The sequence below is a fragment of the Theobroma umbraticum genome, unplaced genomic scaffold (assembly GCF_002168275.2).
Source record: "Theobroma umbraticum cultivar Fairchild unplaced genomic scaffold, ASM216827v3 scaffold_130.0, whole genome shotgun sequence".
In the NCBI taxonomy this organism is placed as follows: Eukaryota; Viridiplantae; Streptophyta; class Magnoliopsida; order Malvales; family Malvaceae; genus Theobroma; species Theobroma umbraticum.
Window position 1 is genome coordinate 2,668,226 of NW_018397264.1, and position 20,538 is coordinate 2,688,763.

The 20,538-nt window shown below is 35.0% G+C and overlaps 2 protein-coding genes and 2 pseudogenes across 4 annotated transcripts; 1 reads left to right on the plus strand and 3 right to left on the minus strand.

The window, feature by feature from the left end:
• The first annotated feature begins 1,138 nt into the window (after positions 1-1,138).
• Positions 1,139-7,348, plus strand: PRD1 (putative recombination initiation defect 1). Of its 3 annotated transcripts, XM_021435839.2 has the most exons (10): positions 1,139-1,604; positions 1,768-1,877; positions 1,962-2,137; positions 2,528-2,839; positions 3,254-4,211; positions 4,308-5,025; positions 5,101-5,381; positions 5,448-6,111; positions 6,334-6,541; positions 6,834-7,347. In XM_021435839.2, the coding sequence occupies exons 1-10, from the start codon at positions 1,155-1,157 to the stop codon at positions 6,905-6,907; spliced, it is 3,951 nt and encodes a 1,316-aa protein (XP_021291514.2). In that variant the 5' UTR covers positions 1,139-1,154; the 3' UTR covers positions 6,908-7,347. The 3 variants fall into 3 exon arrangements, with proteins under 3 accessions (XP_021291514.2, XP_089640669.1, XP_021291515.2); XM_089784543.1 differs by having other exon boundaries at positions 6,334-7,348; XM_021435840.2 differs by lacking the exons at positions 1,139-1,604; positions 1,768-1,877; positions 1,962-2,137 and having other exon boundaries at positions 2,152-2,839; positions 6,834-7,345.
• Positions 7,349-7,359: 11 nt separating this feature from the next.
• LOC110422070 (Pentatricopeptide repeat (PPR) superfamily protein) lies at positions 7,360-10,000 on the minus strand. Its single transcript, XM_021435841.2, has 2 exons — positions 9,528-10,000; positions 7,360-9,216 (listed from the first exon to the last, which is right to left on the minus strand). The coding sequence occupies exons 1-2, from the start codon at positions 9,894-9,896 to the stop codon at positions 8,071-8,073; spliced, it is 1,515 nt and encodes a 504-aa protein (XP_021291516.1). The 5' UTR covers positions 9,897-10,000; the 3' UTR covers positions 7,360-8,070.
• A 1,675-nt stretch (positions 10,001-11,675) lies between these two features.
• LOC110421880 (tetrahydroberberine oxidase pseudogene) lies at positions 11,676-13,376 on the minus strand (annotated as a pseudogene).
• A 1,582-nt stretch (positions 13,377-14,958) lies between these two features.
• Positions 14,959-16,706, minus strand: LOC110421701 (tetrahydroberberine oxidase pseudogene; annotated as a pseudogene).
• Positions 16,707-20,538: the final 3,832 nt, after the last annotated feature.

Here is a 20,538-nt window from a genome sequence, read left to right on the forward strand (position 1 = left end):
TCTTTTTGTATTCACAGAGGTCACAGGTCATGTGTTTGTGTACTGAATATCAGGTCATATACTCATTGGGGTTAAGACTCTTAGGTTGAGAAGTTGATGAACATTGGTCATTTTGTTTTGTTTGTTTCAGCCCACACTTGAAAATTCAAGGTATTCTAATTTATCCAACTTAGCTTTAATTTGTTTTTGTTAGTCATGTGATTCTAAATTTCCCCTCAAACTCTTACTGGTTTGGTAAAGCCAGAAGCCAATGAAATCAGGACTTGTGCTTGATCATGTTTCTATTTAGGTATATTTTAATTCAGTTGCAATGTTAATGGAAAGTAGTATATTTTCTCATCTCTTTCTGCATGGTGGTGGTAACAAACCAAATGACAAATTGAATTAAGAAACGGGGCATAATGTTGGTAACATAGGTAGTATATTAGTACTATTTATTTGTATTCTATGTATTGAAATTGAGAAATCCGGAAAAGAGAAAAGGACGAAGAAAAAACCCAAGAAAGAATATGAAAGAAGAGGACGGAATCAAGGCTTACATCCATTGCAAACAAGCGTTCATATATGGCCCTTTGCCGCAAGGAAAGGCTGAAATTCAAGCAACAAGGTGTCACTAAAATAGAAGTGGTCTAGGAGCAGAGCTGCTGAACGAGGCATCCGTCAAGTAGAAGGAAAACGAAGAAATCGAAGACAAAAGCCAATGACGATTGAAAAGCCGCAGCCCTGTTTTTGCTGCGATGAACACAAGGACTTTTAGATGTGATTAATTCTTGAATGGCGTGTGATCACTAATTAATTTACGTATTTCTTAACCAGATCCTTTATAATTATTAGCGGAATCATATCATTGAAAAGCCTCTCTTAAATTCAAATTACTCAATCATTTGTTCGCAATTTGCCTGACAAAATTTTCTTTTAAAGTTTCTTAATTTTGAATTCTTTTTTTAAATTCAAGATATAAGGAAAAGAAAAATTGTTCTTTTTTGCGCATTGACATGGCATGGCTACATTTATGCTAGCGCCCAAAATAAGAGGAAAACAATAAAAAGAAAAAGAATTTAAGAATATATATATATATATATATATATAAATATGAAAAAAATTCCCCATTCCCGCTCAAATTCAAAATCAGCTGCTCTCTTCCTCTCTGCGCAATGATGTTGGAAGATTCACAAGAACCAGACGTCTCATTCTTTGTGGATCAAGAACCAGCGGCAATCCAATGTTCGCAAGGCCACAGAACCACGCTCTGTCTCCGGACTCAACAAGGCGGCTCAATCTGCCTCCTCTGCTTCTCCAACCTCATCTCCAACCAATCCTCTCCTACTCTCCACGTCTCCTACGCTCTCTCCCAACTCTCCCACGCTCTATCCCAACCTCTTTTTCTCAACTCCCTCCTCTCCTTCCATCCCCACTTCCTTATCTCCCCTCTCCTCCACGCCCTCTCTTCCTTCGACGACGATCCCATCGCTCAACAACTCATCGATATAATCACCGCCCTTTGCGCTTCTGCTAATGCCTCTGTGACTACCGATTTCGTCGCGCAAGTGGCCGAAAAACTATCTTCTGGCGAGTTGGCGTGGAGCCGGAGGCAGCTTTATATGGTAAGTGTACATTTTGGTGGTTGTTTCTGTTGTCGCTCTGTTCGACTGATAAGTTAAATGAAGCCTAAGCAAGAATAGCTAGAAATTTTTTTCCCCTTAAGTAATATTCTCAAAAAAATTCGGACAACTGATCTATCGCCATGTCTGCTTATCTAAATTCCAGCTTCACTGCTTAGGGGTTCTCTTGAACTGTCGAGCAACTGAACCCTGCATGCACATCAGAGACAAAGTCGCTCTAGTATCCAATTTGGTAGCAGGTCTTCAATTGCCAAGGTAACAAAGAAAGCAGACTAGATATGACAGTTTTATGTTTCTAATCTGGATAGTGGTTCTTTACATGGTGGTTTCCTACTACAGTGATGAAATCCGAGGAGAGATTCTTTTTGTTCTGTACAAACTATCCCTCCATGTATATACATCTAAAGATTGTGTAGGAGCAGATGTTCTTCAGGCTTTTTGTCCTAGCCTGTTGCGTCTGTCAATGGAAGCAATTCTGAAAACCCAAAGAGATGATGTACGATTGAATGGTGTAGGTTTGTAATCTACTTTTGTTTACTGATTCATTTAATTTTTTCAAAATTTCATGTCAAGAGAAACTGATATTTTTTGCCCGAAGCTTAGGCCACAGGAAGCAACATGAAAGTATAAATTTTGTCACACTCCATGGTAGGCAAGTCTTTTATGTAAATCTAGTTGACATAATTCAATGGTGATTGCCTCCAGTCTAGTTTATTGTTTCGTTGTGCGTATCATGGTTTCCATTAAGGTCTTCATAAAAAAAGTACTGGGTGTGTGCGTGACCACATGTACTGAGCGCTCACACTGTCAAGTAAGGCCGTTTTCATCCAAGCAGCTGCACTTCATCATGATCATCATCATAATATATCCTCTCAAACTAACAATTTGCAATCTTACTTTTGTAGCTTTTTTAATGCTCTTAGCACAAAATGGATTGTTTGGAAATGGACATGGTAATGAAATAAGCAGTATGAGATCCGATGAAGCAGACAACTTCATTCAAACAACAGAAGATGGACTAGATGAACCCCCATTGAGCTTGTTGTTTGCTGAGGCCATCAAAGGCCCACTGCTTTCGTCAGACAGCCAAGTGCAAATCAGCACACTGCTCCTGATTTTCCACTACTTGTCATGTGGAGATGCTTCCGCCAAACAGATTCAGATTTTGGTAGAAGAAAATATTGTGGATTATTTGTTTGAGATATTAAGATTGTCAGGCAAGTTAACTAAATCTAAATAGGTGAAAGATATTCAACTTTCCTCAGTGAGTCAGAACAAAATGCTGCTTTCATAAGCACCTCCATACAAATTAAGATCAGTAGTTTTAGTTTTTGAAGCTTCTTGTAACATTCTGTTTTAAATCACCTAAAAATTTCTATGATCTAATTCTTGTCAGGAAAATCATTATGACAGCAGTTTTTCATTTTCTTGTTTTTTTCAAACTCTAATATTATCTATTAACTTAGTTAATGAGTGCTCATCATGAAATTATACAGGCATTTATTATGTGTGGATGGTGCTTATGTTTGTACAGACATACACATGTGCATGCATATTTATGTTCATATGTATGATAAGTATATCATGCTGAGAGACTTTTGCAGTAACGAACTTCTATTTGTGTTGAACAGAATGTAAGGATCCAGTGGTCTACTCTTGTCTTAATGTTCTAAATCTCTTTCCAAGTACTGAGCAGGCCTTCAGACAAAGGCTTGTTATTGGTTTTCCAACTCTGATTCCAGTGCTCCGTTTTGTGGCCGAAGTTCCTTTCCACCCTGCTCAACCTCACACACTAAAGCTCATAAAGAACTGTGTCTCTGATTGCCCTGGAATAGCATCAACCTCTAACATTGAAGAATTAGCTCTTATTTTGTCAAGGATGCTTGAAAGGCATAGAGGTGGAGAAATTGGCATGAACCCAGAGACATTCCTATTGGTTTGTTCTATCTTTGTTGTTCTTTTGAGAATCCCATCTTCTCAAGGCGCTTCAAATCTGGCAGCATTACTTCAAGAATCATTGAAACATGCTGTTTTAACTAGTCTTGAGAAAGATCCAGGTCAACTCTTGCATTCTTTATACCTTCTTAAAGAAGCATATTCATACACTAATGAAGAGTTCACTGCAAACGAGTCTAGCAACTTAGAACTGCGAAATTGTACTGTGGACATATGTACATCACATATATTACCTTGGTTTGCCATGGCTATTAATGAAATTGATGAGGACACTGTCCTGGGTGTATTAGAAACATTCCATTTTATACTGCTTCAGAATCCTGACATCGAAGCAACAGAACTTGCCAAAGTCCTACTTTCATCCTCTTGGTTCAGTTTGTCATTCGGGTGTCTAGGATTATTTCCTACCGAAAAGATGAAGTGGAGAGTATATCTAATGCTCAGTTCCCTTGTGGATATTCTGTTGGGAAATCAAGCCGGACAACCTGTTAGAAATGCTGCTTTATTTCTTCCAACTGATCCTATTGACTTGCTATTTCTGCTTGGGCAGAAGAACTCCCATGATTTAGATTTGTCTTCTTGTCAAGCTGCAATTTTGCTGCTTCTACATGTCAGTTGCCTACATGATGACTGGTAAATGAGCAGCCTGGTTTCTTCATCTCAGTCATATTGGAGTACTAACATTTGTATTTTACCTACATTTCCTACTGTTCTCACTATCTTCCACAGGCTTGCAGATGAGCGGTCGATTTTAGCTTCTCTGGAGCAATATATTCTTGTTAACAGTGGAGATATCTTCTCTGGGGGCATTGATTCATTGACAATGATGCAAGTGTTGAATCTTTATGGCCTATGTAGAGGTCTTAAAAAGGTGAACTACGAAGTCTCTCACAGCCCAGAAGCTGAGAGGATCTTGTTCCATATACTGACTGAAAGTGAATGTGATTTGCCTTCTGCAATGATTCACCCAGTGGCAGTGATATGGTTGTTTCAACAAGAGAAAATCTGCAAGCCATTATCTTACCAACTTCTAAAATTCTGCAGAAGAAATTGCTCAGATGGGAACCAAATTATCATCCATGGGGATAACAGTCATATTATAGATGTACAAGTAATTGCTGAGTTGGTTGTGACAGGAGATAACTATGCTGCAAAACTATTGATGTGTTTATTGGTACAGCTTTCTGAGGAAGGAGCCCAAAAGCATGACATAGTAGCAGTAGTAAATCTTATAGCAACAGTCATTAACATCTTTCCAGCTGCCTCAGACCAACTATGCTTGCATGGGATCAGCAACGCAATCCTAACGGTAGTTTATTATAATTCAAGTCATTCTTCTTCCTCAGAGTTGCTTGTGGCCATCTTACTTCTGATATGTAATATTTTAAGTTCAGTGCACCCTGAAAAACTTTCTGATGGTGAATCTTGGCTTGCATTGTCTACAAAGGTATTGTGTCAAAAGTTTTCTTGTATATGACTACTCACAGTTTCAGGAAATTAATGGGTCTTTTATTCTTTGTAGTTGATAGACAGCTTAATTCCTGCAGTTAAAAAGTATGGCTGGAATCAGGAAGGTTTACTGTTAGTGGGCATCCTCTCCCTGATTTTGCATCATTCTTCCAACAAAGTACTCATTGAAGCTGCAAAAAGCATAGTTTGTAATGCTTCCTTGATCTCTACAATCAACAGCACAGTCCAGGCTGTCTCTGGGAAGGGGCCTGCTCTAATCGAGTATGATGAAGGAACAAGCTCTGGGGAAAATCTAATATTTTTGCTTTTGTTATACTACTTCTCTTTAAGATGGTAAGCACCTTGTTATAATGATCCTGTATAAATCCATGCTGTGAAAACTAACTTGTTTGTTGTCAGCTTACGTGCTGTTCTACCAGAGGTTCTGGACTGGCAAACTTTCCTCAATTCACCAAATGTGATGCAACCTCTTTCTACAATCAACATACACTGGCACGATTTGTGCAGGCTGATGCATTTCGGGTCTCCAATGGTCAAGCTTGTTGCTTCATCTTGCCTGCTAGAGCTTTTTTCTGGAATATCATATCAGAAAAAAAGGAAACATGAGGAGTTACAATGCTTCATGGGTCACCTAATGTCCATAATGACCGTCTTAGAAGGTCTGGTATTTTATGATGACATTAGGGTGGCAATGAATTGTTGCCTCTGCTTATCAATAATTTTGGGGTGGGAAGAGCTGGACATGCAGGAATCAGGAATTGCGAGAAGTAATTGGTACAGGCTAATTGTGGAGGAAATGGTAATGGCTATGGCAGTTCCATGCTTAGCATCAACATCATTCATTAATTATCACAAGCCAGCTGTTCATGTAACTGTTGCATTGCTAAAACTTCAGAAGGTTCCGGGGTGGATGAGAACTGTGTTTGATGACCTTTCCGTATCTTCTATAATTGAAAACCTTAAAAAGGACGTCAGCCCTGAGATGGTGCTTTTATTTCGAGCTCTCCTCAATTCTGGATTCTTGAAGGCAGAGCACATAGCCAGTCTTAATCATGCGCTCCAGGTAACACTAATTATATACAGTTTCTGTTCTCCTTTCTTTTGATCATCACAACTGTTGGTGTCACTCTATACTAGGATAACAATGAAACAAAAAGATGTGTTTTTGGGAAAGTATAAAGAACATTAATTGTTACACTGTCCAATACCAGGTTTTATGTATATTGCTTTAGCTGGTCAAGACCCGACAACCTGATACCATGTTTACGTTCGTTTCATGTTGCAGGCATGCAGAAAACGTATGTACAACAACAGTGAAGAACATCTCATGGACAAGCATGTTCAGAAGATTGTCTCCTCATCAGATGATTTGGGAGAAGTTTGTGGCTATCTCATTCACTTGATGATGTCTCAATCATCTTCAGACGCCAATTCTGGGAACAAAAGACTGTTTGAAGAAACAGAAATGTTTTTCAGCACTTCAACAGTAGAAGGTAATAGCTGAGCTTTAACAAAGTTAACAGTCTTCCTTTGATGTAAATATTTTTTGGGCCTCTTATCTGAGGTACTAATAGCTAACATAGCTAAGTGCTTTTGAACGATAAGCACCATAGAGAAATGGCAAAAGGAAATATAAAAGTAGTATTGTCTTCAACATTGGTGTGTATAACGTAGGAAAATCAAAATTCTGCTTATATTTACAAGTTACTAGTTCACTAAACTTCAACAACTGAAATAGCTTAGAAATAAAATTGGTGGATCTTTGCGCTAATAACTCTTTTCCAGTACATCAACGGCCTACCGCAACTGTGAATGTCATTACCTTGGCTTGCTTGCCAAGGAACTGCAGTTGGACTTGAACTAGATACTCAAGAGTAGGAAACAATTTACCATGGGAAGAATAATGAGTCTATGGCTTGAGGTGGTTTGTTCTGGTGAAGTAGCCTCACCAGTGCACTCAACTCCACAGGATTACCAGGATCTACACAATTGGTATCTCACCTCCGCGTATCACAGGCACATCATGCCTAATCCTTGTATTTACCTCTTATGACAGTGTCCACGGGATATAAAGAAAAACATCATTTTGTTTCTCCTTTTAAATGTAATTGTGCAGAACTAATGTTTCGTAATACAATGGCTTGTATCTTAGAATGTTGCTACATTTGTTAAGGTCAATGTCACTATAATGCCAATGCCTATGCTATGCTACTGCTACAATTGTTCAGCAAATCCACTAACGGAATTTAAGCATCACTGTTCCTAACAGCAATGTGCTGTGGAGATTAATACTGATGTCACATGCTTGTCGGCCCTCAAGTTTAGATTTAACTGGTTTTAGACAGAAACAGTGAGAAAAAGGAAATTTACATTAATCTAGAGCATACAATCTGTGTGCAGGGTGTGGATTAGTTGTGTTCCCTTTCACTTGTAACAAGAACAACTGTCAGAGGATGTCAATTGAGTAATATGAAAATGGAACAAGGATTACTACCTGCCTGGCTAAAGCAAGAGCTAACTTATTTGAAATTTATACAACAAGATTCAAAGAAAGCATAGAAGCACATAGAAAAAGTAACTAAAGCATACCTGAAATACCAGTAAGGACAGCTTAAGCATGATATGGATGATGAATTAATGAGAGAGATATAGACTACGCTGACAAGCATGGAGATCAATATCTACTTATGCAAACTATTTTTTCTACGTAAACGATGTGATCAAGGGCATTGAATCATATCTGTTCATTATGAAGGCAGCAGGTTTGCTTTTACATAAGATACAGATGGCAACAGTAGTTATGTAGAAACAAATAGATGCTATCCCATGAAGAATACTCCTCAGATTAGGTTTCCTTGATGTTGCTAGTCATAGTCCATAATTCTGGTCAGTAATGAGAAGATTTATCTGTTTTCATTATAGAAAGTGTGATGCTTCCATCGAGGTACAACAACTATTGACAATTTGGAAATCTGTATGCATTTTAGGTTAGTTTACCCAGACTTCGACGGACTGTCTTGTGCTATTGCTGCTTTGCTTTGTGTTTAATTACTAAATCGATAAGGTGGTGATATGTCCACCTTTTCTCTTTCCTGGCTTGAGGTTCAAGGGAGGTATATATCTCTTCACAATCTCTAAGAAAATGCCCCTTTCCAAATGCAATGAGAACCAGAGGATCAGTGTTCATTTCTACAGCTCTGTAAAGAAGGTCCATTTTTCTCCAAGTCTCTAAAGCGTCAGCCCCATCAAATCCAATCTCGATAGCATCCAATAAAATTCCAATAGTTATTATATCAGGTCTTACTTGATGGCTTGGTAATTGAGAAAGTAAAATTCTCAAGCGCTTGAAATCTTTCATCTTCATACAAGCTAGCAAGATAATATTTGAGATTGTTACATTCCATGAAGCTTTTGCTTCACACATCTCCAGGATAACAGAATCCATCCCTTTTCGGCTCAAAAGACAGGCATGAGAAAGGAGGCGCAAACACCAAACAAGATCATTTCTACCAGTTCTTGAAGCAAGGTCAATACCCAAATCATCTAGTCTTGAAAACATGTAGTTCTTGATATAAACACTGGCTAATAATCTAATTGTATCCTCCTTTAAAGTCATCGAATTCACAACCTTTCTATAAACCTTCTCCATCTTATCTAGAATCCCAAAGTTTGCATAAGCCTCAAGCATCGCAACCAAAGAAGAAGACTGCAAATTCATCTGTTTTGAGAGAAGGATTTGATAAACATGTTCCATTCTTTGGAGCAACCCACCGCGTGAAAACTCACGGACAAGCAAGTTATAGGTAAAATGGTCAGGTTGGCACCCGTCCAATGCCATCGTCTTCAAGCATGTACCAATTTCATCATACATTTTATAATTTCCATATGCTTCAAGTAGCCCATCATATGTGTCTGTTTCCGGTGCCAAACCAATTTCTTTCATCTCATTGAGGAAAGACAAAGCATCATCAAACTTTCCATTCCTGGCATAAGCATGAATGATTGAATTGTAAACCTCCAAAGAAGGTTTAAGACCATATCCCTCCATTTCTCGTAGTGCCTGGGATGCTTCTCCCACCCGTCCCTGTTCACCTAACAATCCTATAATCTTTTCATAGTTCAATTCATTGATTCTTGATTTCTCTAAATTCTTCCACATATGAAAAACCTGCCCACAAATGCATAAGTATTAAAATTTTAAAGGGCTCATTCAATGATGAAAAAAGATCATGGAGCTTGGAAACTGAAAACATCCCATGTTCTGCAGTCTTCACTGTATATTCCCACCCATTTTCAAAACCCAAACCTTTTCCATCCCATTTCTCAGAGGCCAATCAAAGTGAAATTTCATTTCATTTAGTTCAAAGAAAGGATCATAATAAATTACTACATCCTTAAAACCTAACGTTCAAATTTAGTAAAAACCTGAACTTTAAGGATTACATCATTAGAAAACAGAGAAAGAGCAAAGAAAGGCACCTGGAGAATTTCACTGGATCTGGAGGCATGCCTGAGGAACCTAATGACAACCCAAAAGATGTCCTTGGTCCAATCTCCGTCATCTCGAAGCATTTGCAAAGGGCAAGAGTCGTCCTTCTCCAGCCTTTCAAGTAAGGCCTTGAGCCGCCGGTGGTGATGATAGGTCTCAACGAGAAGCGTGGTATGGTTTTTGCAAGAAGAGCCATCCGGCGCTGGCGGTGATGGGCGGGCAGAGGATAGACAACAATGCCTGGTTGCTTTTAGGAATTGGGTTCCGCAGAAAATCTTCTTCTTCTTCTTGTTATCGTAGGTGGACTGCCATCTCAATGTAACTTTGCAGTGTAAACACAGGGTTAGTGCATTCTCCATCTCTAAAATCTGAAGTTATATTGAACTCTTTTAATTTTCTTGTTCTAAACCTCCATCTTTCCAACACTCAGATAAATAGATAAACCTTTAAGTATTTCATTTGTACTCGCCGTGGATGTTCAAGGGGTGTTTTCTGCTTTTTTAAATGATTCTTTTTCTAGCGTAATTTTCTTTTATTTTTTTCATAGTAACTTAGCCTTTTAAGTGCTATTAAGACAGATAATTAAAGAAAGAAACATACTTATAATTTTGTCAATATTCATTTAATTAAGTTAAACACTATATGGCTTTCTCATGACTCTTTTACAAAAGGATCGCCAAAAGAAGTAAATTTCTCAATATAAATTTTCAAAAAATTAAAAAAGATAATGTTAACTTATGGTAACGGGGTTTTTGCTTAGTCCAAATATTTAATTAGCAGTTAAAATTTAAAATTTATATGACAAGAGAGAGTTATTGTGTATTGTATAAATTGTAATTCAATATCACATGTATAAACAAAGTAGTGTTAGTGTTTAATTAGAAGGTTATTACTATTACAAAATTAAATGATCAAAGTACCACCACCTCTCTATACTCAAATATTTTTATTAATATAGTCCCTTTTATCTAAAAATTGATTCATTTAATTTCTCAATTTTAAAAATTTATACAATTTAATTAATTTCTCTCTTATGCAATCCAATTGTACTATTTTTTTTGCTAACGTGGAGTTGACATATTAAATAATGTTGACGTAATGATGACATGTCAGATAAGATTGACATGATAATGATGTGTTATACAAAAAATACCACATGGATTTTATTTTTTCTCTTTTCTCTTTTGCGCAAAACTATGTCATTTTGTTGCTACTATTTAAAACACATTTAATTTATTTTTTTTTTTCCATTTTTTCTTCTTTCTCTACACTTCCTTTCTCTATTCAAGGCCCGTCTCCTTTGGCTAGCGGAATTGAGTGAAGAAGGCCAGTCTCCAAGTTGGATTCGTTTTTATTGGGATGAAGCCCAAGTTGGACCTAAGAATAGAGTTTGTAATGCAAAGTGAAGTCGTTTGCCAATTAACACATGGCTAAAGACTTCCTTCGATAATCTGGACTCTTTTTCGAAACAACAAAATCCCATAATTTTCAGAAAAAAAAAAAAGTGTTACGTAACAATAGGGACAATTGCAAGAGGGGAAGGGATATGCATGAAAGACTTGTAAAGGTTGTTCGAAGGTAGAGATTTGACTACATGAAGGAATGTACTAACTAGGCTTTGCCTTACTTTGTAAAAATTAGGCTTCTTACCATTAATGAAGTCTTTGGCTTAATAAAAACTAAGTGGGGATGAAGGGAGGGAGGGTAAGGTGTGACTAGCTTTGAATAGAGTAAACGTTCAGTTCTCGAAAGGGTCTTTCAATTAGTAGGAGAGGCTGCTACTTTGAATGGTAGAGATGTTCCATGATTCAATGAGAAGAACCCAATTCTCGAAGGAATGTTAAGAAATAATGCTTCTTAAAGATCCCACTATGAGCTAATCAAACCAAATATCTCTTAAACATCTCAATTATTTGCTTTTAACTTTAGAATCTTGCCATGTATCTTAAAATAACAAAGCCCATACCAATTATATAATTATTGCATGAGAATAAACATTAAACCAAAAATATAAAAATTAATCCTTAAAAAACAAAGTAATAGTAAAATTGTATGATTACAAAATTATGCATCTTCAAATGGTACATAATTTACTAATTAGGCTTATCGTGGCAAAGAAAGTAAGAAAGAAACTCGCACAGCTTTTATTTATTTAACATAATTTTCCATCCAAATCATTTTTTTAACAAATTTTTGTTGTCAAGGTTACTTTCAAGGCCTCTTTTTTTCAATCAAGAGAAAAAAGGAGGGATGCTTTGTTCATGCTTAAAAAAATTCGTTGGATCAATCATTATCTTCACATGCACCAACCTATCAAAGTTCTTCTTAAAATACTTATGACCCCAAATACTTGCTTGCACAAAACTTGTCTTACCTTTGTTATTACGTCCGATGTCGAGATCTCTATAGTTAACATAAGCTTCTCGGGGATGTTTTGAAACAAAAGAGCTCATGTAACTATAAAAATTTCTAATCCAACTCAAGTACTTTTGAGATTTTATGTTGTCTTCTTCTTCCCAACCCACATTATATATGATCTTGTACAAGTTGCCAGCTCTATGTGGGAATGGAGTTGCAGTTTCTGGAATCTCATCCATTTTTCCTCCATAAGCAACAAAACTTATTCTGACAAATTTTGCGTCTACATCATAAAGTTTTGACCATATTCCTGTAAATGCAGTTTCAGGAATAGGTTCCTTCACATAGTCAGATTTCCTTTTGAATGAAGGACTAGCAAAAGTAGTCTTGTAACTCCTATCAAGTAATATATCCATGGTTCCATTTTGAATTTGGCCAAAGTAGAGAATAGATTCAATCCAACTCATTTCAGTACAATCTTCCTTCCTTAGTCCAAGTTCAGGAAATCTCTCTTGCATCAATGGAATGAGCTCATCAACGCCACCAAGATACAAGGATTGAAAGGAAGCTAGAATTGTCCTTTGCCTATCTTGACTAGAGTTCACCTTTCTAAAGGAAATAGCAGAGAATGTGTCATGAGGAAGCTTGGGCGCAACATATTGCCAGAGATGAACAAGTTTGGTTGCATTCTGTTCCAAGGTCTTGCTCACTGTGAATACTGTAACAGTTGTTGGAACATGAACCAACTTTACTTTCCATGCGAGGACAATTCCAAAGCTACCTCCTCCACCTCCTCGAATTGCCCAAAACAAATCTTCTCCCATGGATTTTCTATTGAGAATTCTCCCATTAGTATCAATAAATTGAGCATCAATTATATTATCAACAGCAAGACCGTATTTCCGAAATAATAAACCATAACCTCCGCCGCTGAAGTACCCCCCAACTCCCACAGTGTGACAAACACCAGCAGGGAAGGTAAGAGTTCTACTTCTTTCGGCAATTCCATAATATAGTTCTCCGAGAGTAGCACCAGATTGAACCCATGCCGCTTTATTTTCTACATCAACATCGATTGCTCGAAAATTAACCAAATCAATAATAACAAATGAAACTTCGGAAGTATAAGAAAGACCTTCATAGTCATGACCACCACTACGAATTCTAATTTGAAGCTCATGTTTTCTTGAACAATATATTGTAATTTGAATGTGGGAAGTATGCAATGGTGTCACTATGACTAAAGGTTTAGGAGTATCTGGTTCAGAGAATCTAAGATTTCGAATAGAAGACTCCAAAATAAAAGAATATGATGAATTATATGGTGTATAAATGACTTTAGAAATAGAAGAGGAGTCCTCCGAATGAAAAGAAGAAAGACAATGAAGGAATTTGTGGTGGCTTTGAGCTAAAATTGCCCATGACAATGATAAGAGAACAAGGAAAAGAATCGGAAACATTGAAAAGTAACAAGACCTCATATCTGAAGTTGGTTTTGTGCGTATGACTTCGTTAGGAGTGCCCTTATTTATTGTAGTACAGAGATCAATGATTGCATACATAGAATTTTCCTATTGTTTAAAGACTATCGAGCATATTGAAATTAAGCTTCCCGTTGTTTGAAAGTTTGAACATTAAGGGTAAAGCCAATCAGCAAAGCAAAGGTCAAGAAGTCGTTTTCCATACAGAAAAAAAGAAAATGTTCTTTCCCTGAACAGTGTCGTTACATTTATTTCAAATTAATTAGTCAACATTATCATTTTGCACGAAATTACAAGGCCAGAATATAAGTGGGAGTGAGCTTTCTTTAGTTGACTATTCTTACAAAAAGAAATATTCAAGCAATGATAAGTCTATTTCAAATATTCTAGCTGCCGGTGTCAATTTCTTAATGGACATGTGGTTGTTTCTTCTTTACGAAAGAATGTCATCCAGATGAGATTAAACGTTTACAAGTTTAGCAAGAAATTAAATGGATGCACCAGGAAAGCACTCAATTAATTGCATCTGGTCCTAGCTAACAAGAATCCAATCTGTTTAAGGCAAGGCCTTTAAAGCCTAGTTGTTTACTATGAACAAGATAGATTTGAATTTAAGATGTAGAAAGTTCTCTCGTGCTGCCTATCGAGCTCTATTTGCTTGCCAAACAAGTAGCCACGTGTTGCAATGTGCTTGGATTTTGGAAACATAGAAACGACTGATCTAAGCACTTGACTTCCCGGAGAAACTCAAGTACATTAATTAAGCCACTTCAATTAAATTTTTTGATTAATAGTTCTAGTACAGTGTAGGAAGGAATATTATTAGTGATGATAATATATATTTTTCCAAAAGGGATTCACAAAAAAAAAATGATGTGTAGAAATAATTAATGACCCCTTAAACGAGGTTTAATAACACACATTGATTAACCATATTGTTCGTGTTTCGCTCTTAAACTTTATTTTTTAATTTATTCTGTGCTAATTAAGGATGAAACTATATATATTTTTTAATGGAATAAGCACATTGTTTGTATATGTTTACAAATATAGGCTGACTTTGTCTTGCAAGAAAACTAAAGAAAAGCATAGGATGCTAGAATTCAAACAAAGAAATATCTGCCAACACATGATAATTAATCATTTGATTGGATTCTTTCAAGAATTTTGTTTTGTCCTCCCTTTGGATTGAGAGGATCGAAGGTGGGTGGAAGGAACGGATCAGAAGGGTTGACATGGTTAATTTTGCTACTTTTACTGGCTGATTGCTGAAGCAAAACCATCATCCATCATATATAATTTAACTGATATTCCATAAGAATTTCAGTACCCTACTTCGGTTCCACCAAACTAAAAATCTCTTAAATATCCTAACTTTATTGGGTTTAACTTTAGAATCTTGACACATATCCTGGAGTTAAGCCCACACCAATCATATAAAACTTCAGATAAAAGTACAAAAAATAATTCATAAAATACAAAGTAATAATAAAATTGTATAATTACAAAATAATGCATCCACTAATGGTATATAAATTATAATTTATAATTACGTCATGTATTCAAATCATCGTGGCAAAAAAATAGTAATAAAAAAACTCACTGAACTTTCTATTATTTAATATAATTTTCCATCCAAATCACTTTCTTAACAAAGTTTTATTGTCTAACAGACTTTTATTGTCAACTTACTCGATTGACATGCTTTCGTTAATCAAGGAAAAAGAGGAGGGATGCTTTGTTCATGCTTGAAGTAATTTTTGGGATCAATTATTGTCTTCACATGTACTAACCTGTCAAAGTTTTCCTTGAAATATTTACGACCCCAAATACTTGCTTGCACAAAACTTGTATTACCTTCGTTATTAAGTCCGATGTCAAGATCTCTATAATTAAGATAAGCTTCTCGTGGAGATTTTGAAACAAATGAGCTCATGTAGCTATAAAAATCTCTAATCCAACTCAGGTACTTTTGAGAGTTTACGTTGTCTTCCTCTTTCCAACCCACATTATATATGACCTTGTATAAGTTGCCAGCTCTATGTGGGAATGGAGTTGCAGTCTCTGGAATCTCATCCATTTTTCCTCCATAAGCAACAAAACCGATACCAGCAACTTCTGCTTCTGTCTCATAAAGTTTTGACAATATTCCTGTGAATGCAATTTCAGGAATAGGTTCCTTCACATAATCAGATTTTGCTTTGAATGAAGGACTAACAAGAGTAGTCTTGTAACTCCTATCAAGTAAAATATCCACAGTTCCATTTTGAATTTGGCCAAAGTAGATAACAGATTCAATCCAACTCATTTCAGTACAATCTTCCTTTCTTAATCCAAGCTCAGGAAATCTCTCCTGCATCAATGCAATGAGCTCATCAACCCCACCAAGATAAAAGGAGCTAAAGAAAGCTAGAGTTGTCCTTTTCCCATCTTGACTAGAGTTCACCTTTGTTAGGGAAACAATAGAGAATATGTCATGAGGAAGCTTAGGTGCAACATATTGCCAGCGATGAACAAGTTTAATCGCATTTTGCTCCAAGGTCTTGTTGATTGCGAATACCGTTACAGTTTCTGAGACATGAACCAACTTTACTTTCCATGCGAGGACAATTCCAAAGCTACCTCCTCCACCTCCTCTAATTGCCCAAAACAAATCTTCTCCCATGGATTTTCTATTGAGAATTCTCCCATTAACATCGATAAATTGAGCATCAATTATATTATCAATAGCAAGACCATATTTTCGAAATAATAAACCATAACCTCCGCCGCTGAAGTGCCCCCCAACTCCCATAGTGTGACAATTACCAGCAGGAAAAGCTAGAGTTTTACTTTTTCTAGCAATTCCATAATATAGTTCCCCAATAGTTGCACCAGATTGAACCCATGCAACTTTACTTTCTATGTTAACATCAACTGCTCGAAGATGAACTAAATCAAGGATAACAAATAGAACTTTGGAAACATAAGAAAGACCTTCCAAATCATGACCACCACTTCTAATTCTAATTTGAAGCTCGTGTTTTTTTGAGCAATATATTGTAGTTTGAATATGGGAAGCATGCAATGGTGTCACAATGACTAAAGGTTTAGGGGTAGCTGGTTCAGAGAATCTAAGATTTCGAATAGAAGACTCCAAAATGGAGGAATATGATGAATTATTTCGTGTATAAATAACTTTAGAAATGGAAGAAGAGTCATCGGAATGATGAGAGGAAAGACAATGAAGGAAATCCTCATGGTTTTGAGCTGAAGTTGTCCCTGACAATGATAAGAGAACAAGAACAAGAATCGAAAACATTGTGATGTAAGGAGGTTTCATTTATGAAGTTGGTTTTGTGCGTATATGAGTTCTTAAGAGTGCCTTTATTTATAACAGTACAGGGAGGGAGCAGTGCTTGCATACTTAGAAAATTTCCCAGTGTTTGAAGACTATCGAGCATATTTAAATTAAGTTTCCCGTTGTTTGAAAATTGGGTTAGCCAATAAGCAAAAGTCTGAGAAGTCGTTGTTTTTCATATATGAAAATAAGAAATGTTGTTGCCCTGAACGGTGTTGTGTCGGTTTCTTCAAAGTTAATTTCTCTACGTTATCATTTTGTCTAATCACCTTTGACTCTTAATTTCATAAGTGAAGATTGCTTTACACTGTAATTAAAAGGATAGAAAATCGTCGGTGTGAACTTTCCTTAGTTACTGGTCAAAAAAAAAAAACTTTCTTTAGCTGACTATCCGTACAAAAAATGTTCAAGCTAGTGTGAATTTAATAATGGAGACAACTGTTTCTTCTTCATTTAATCATTATTCAAGGAGTTGTTGGTGACATGTGATTTTAAGATGTGCGAATTTCTCTTGTGCGATCTTCCCGACGATATTACTTGTCAAACAAGTAGCTGCATGATTTTGAAAATATTAAAACGCGTACAGAGTGCATGACTTTCCAAGAAAACTCGAGTAAAATTAATTAAGCCACTTCAAATAATTATACTGCAAGCATTTGTAAGAAAATATCATATCAATTATTTTTTGAACCATCAAATGAAATATATATTATTCAATGGATTTAGATTTTAAAATTTAATCAAAAGTAAAGATCGGGGATACTTTGCTCATACTTGAAAAAATTTTCTAGATCAATAATTGTATTTACATGTATCAATCTATCAAATTTTTTTTTGAAATATTTATGATCTCAAATACTTACTTGCTTAGACAAAACGTGTGTTACCTTTATTATTAAGTCTAATGTCAAGATCTATGCAATTAGCATAAACTTCTCATGGATGATTTTGAAACAAATGAGCTCATGTAATTATAAAATTTCGCTACAACATTAATGGGTTTTAATAACCCTATTTTAGCTGCACTTTTATTTTTGCATCTAAAGAATTTGTTATAGTATTTGGACTTTAAGATTTAGATGCATTTTCTAGTTCATAAAAAATTTAATTCCTTTTATTTTTTTTGTTTTAATTAAAAAATTAGTACTCTTGCATCTTCCGATCTCTCTTTCTTTCTAAATTTAAAAAATATTAATTATTTTTTTCTTTTTATTTTTCACTTTTCCTAGTAAACACTAAGGATGAAAAATATCTTTCTTTCAATTTCTTTTACTTTACTCACCCTTTTTTTTCCATCTTTCGAATTTTTCTTCCCTGTTATCCAACATTTTTTGAAAATTAAATGTGCTAATTGTAGACATTTTACTTTTTTATCTGTTTATTTGTTGGTTAAGCATTAAAGTGTTCTGAAAACTGAGGACAAAATAATAATAATAAAATAAAATAAAAAAAGAGAAAAAAAAGGCCAGCTGGTCCCCGCCAGGCGCAAGAGTGCCTTGCCAGATGTGGAAAAATCGAGTCTGGCAAAGGCCTCACGCTGCACCCCTAGTCGTGGAAAAATCACTCCTTTGGTTTCTAAACTGTGTGCTTGGAAGAGCGGGTCCGGGGGCTGCAAAAGTCTACTTGGCTCACTATCTGAATCCAAGTGAGGTAAAAAAAAATCATACTATTTTCTTTGTGGATTTATTGTGTTTATATTGTTTGGATTTAGTCCATTTTATTGGGTTGAATATATTATTTGATGATGTAAAATGAAGTTAAATTATTTTAGTGTAGTATCCTAAAATTTTTAAATGGTATTTTACTTTTTGGAAATTAATGTAGACACCAAAAAATATAAAGATGAGAGTACTAGCAAAAATCACAAAAAAAATGTTTCTAAAATGATTAGTTTTTTTTTAAAAGTGAAATTAGATTGGAAGAATATTTATTAAAAATACCTAAACTTAGATTAATGAAATATGCATATAAAACAAAGATACATGTCTACACAAAACATGTTCATAATGTTAGATTTAGATAGCTAAAAGTAGAAACAAAAATGTAGAAAAATATTTAAAAAAGGAGGTGAATGAATAGAGTTAAAAAAAGAAGACCTAAATAGAAGATTAGAAAATGCCAAGTTTTTTTGAAAAAATGTATATAAATAATATAAATGGATCTTTATAAATGAAAAGAAATAGAAAATGAGAACAAAATATATTTATCATAAATGGAAATAGGTTTTGTAAGCAAGGGAAAAGGAAATATTTATATTACAAATTTTTTAGATATTTGCAAATATAATAAAGATAAAAATATATGATGCCATATAAAAATTATAAATAAAACGATTATTTTGAGTTAATTCAAAGATGGAATTTCATTCAGAAAGGGAAAAGAGTTACCTCTTTCAGGGTGAATTTCTTAAGTGCGAGATTCGAGGAGGATTTTCACTGAAGTGTCGACATAAATCCAAACTCTATATCCTAATACTCATTAACTCAAATAATCATTTTAAGTGTATAAAGAAATAAATTTATATAATGATGTATTTAAATTTAAATTGGTGCAATTAGTTAATTAGCTTAAACAGCTATCGTTAAACAAAATTAATTAAATTAAAATTTAAAATAAAAAATTAATTAATTATTTATTAAATACAAAATGTATAGTTAATTAAAGCATAATAGTTAATAATATCAGCTAAAAGTTATTGATTTAAATAGCATGTTTCCAAAAAAAGATATATACAATAAAAAAATAGATTAATAAGGTAGTAAATTATCGTAAATTATTAAATACATTGTTCTATAAATTATATATTAACTAGACCATGTTTAAGCGCGTTCATGTAGACATCACTCATAATTTTATCTTGTTATAGCATGCCATGTATATTTTGTTAATGAGATGGGAATTCCGATTATGGGATTTCTTCAAAGAGCTTGTAGAGACGAGTTCTACTGGAGATATCCCTAGGTGAGGAAAACTTCGAGACTTCACTAAAGTGTTGGGATAATCTACGAACGATTTTCTAATACAAGGTTGTTGCTCTTATTATTTAAAATTGGTAAATCATGACACCATTTTACGACTGCATCATGTGCACCGGTAAAATCAAATAAAAAGATTTAATCTACTAATATAATAAAGAATTAACTAATAAATAAGGATGAAGGAAACATAAGAATAAACATCAATGGTTTTAGTTTCAATAGGATAACTTAAGATTAAATGGTATTGTTAGTGGAACGGGTATCATGGGAGTGTTAGTCTTTTCCCGTGCATAATCGTACTCCTGAACTCGACTTTAAAAAAAATTTGTAGACCAATTTCTCGTTCTTTCGACGGACCCAAAATTAATTTAGGACTTCGTTGTTTAGAACTAAGTTAAAAGGTGACCAATCGCACTTAGATAAAATATTGGTAGTGACTTCTAACCTATTTATTTTCCTACATCAAGTGGTTGGGTTCTCGGACCTATACGTTACAACATTAATTAGAGCAAAAACCTAACGTTCCAATCATTTGAACAAGATCATAAGGTAATGTAATACTAGTAAATTGGAGCATTTATCTTCCTAGTACCTATTATTTGGGAATGTAGCCTTTAGTAGATTAATTTTTTGAGTCAGTTATTAATCCCACAAGAGCCATATGAAAATTAATTTTTTAAAAATTAATGAATAGATCCATGACTATATGGAAAATATAGAAACAATTTTTAAATACCAATTCATTGGAAAACATTTTTTTTCTTCTCATCTGTCTCCCCTCTGTCTTTCTGCATCTCTTTCTTTTCTTCCAAAATCTATTCCTTTCCCTCTTGGCACTTCTCCT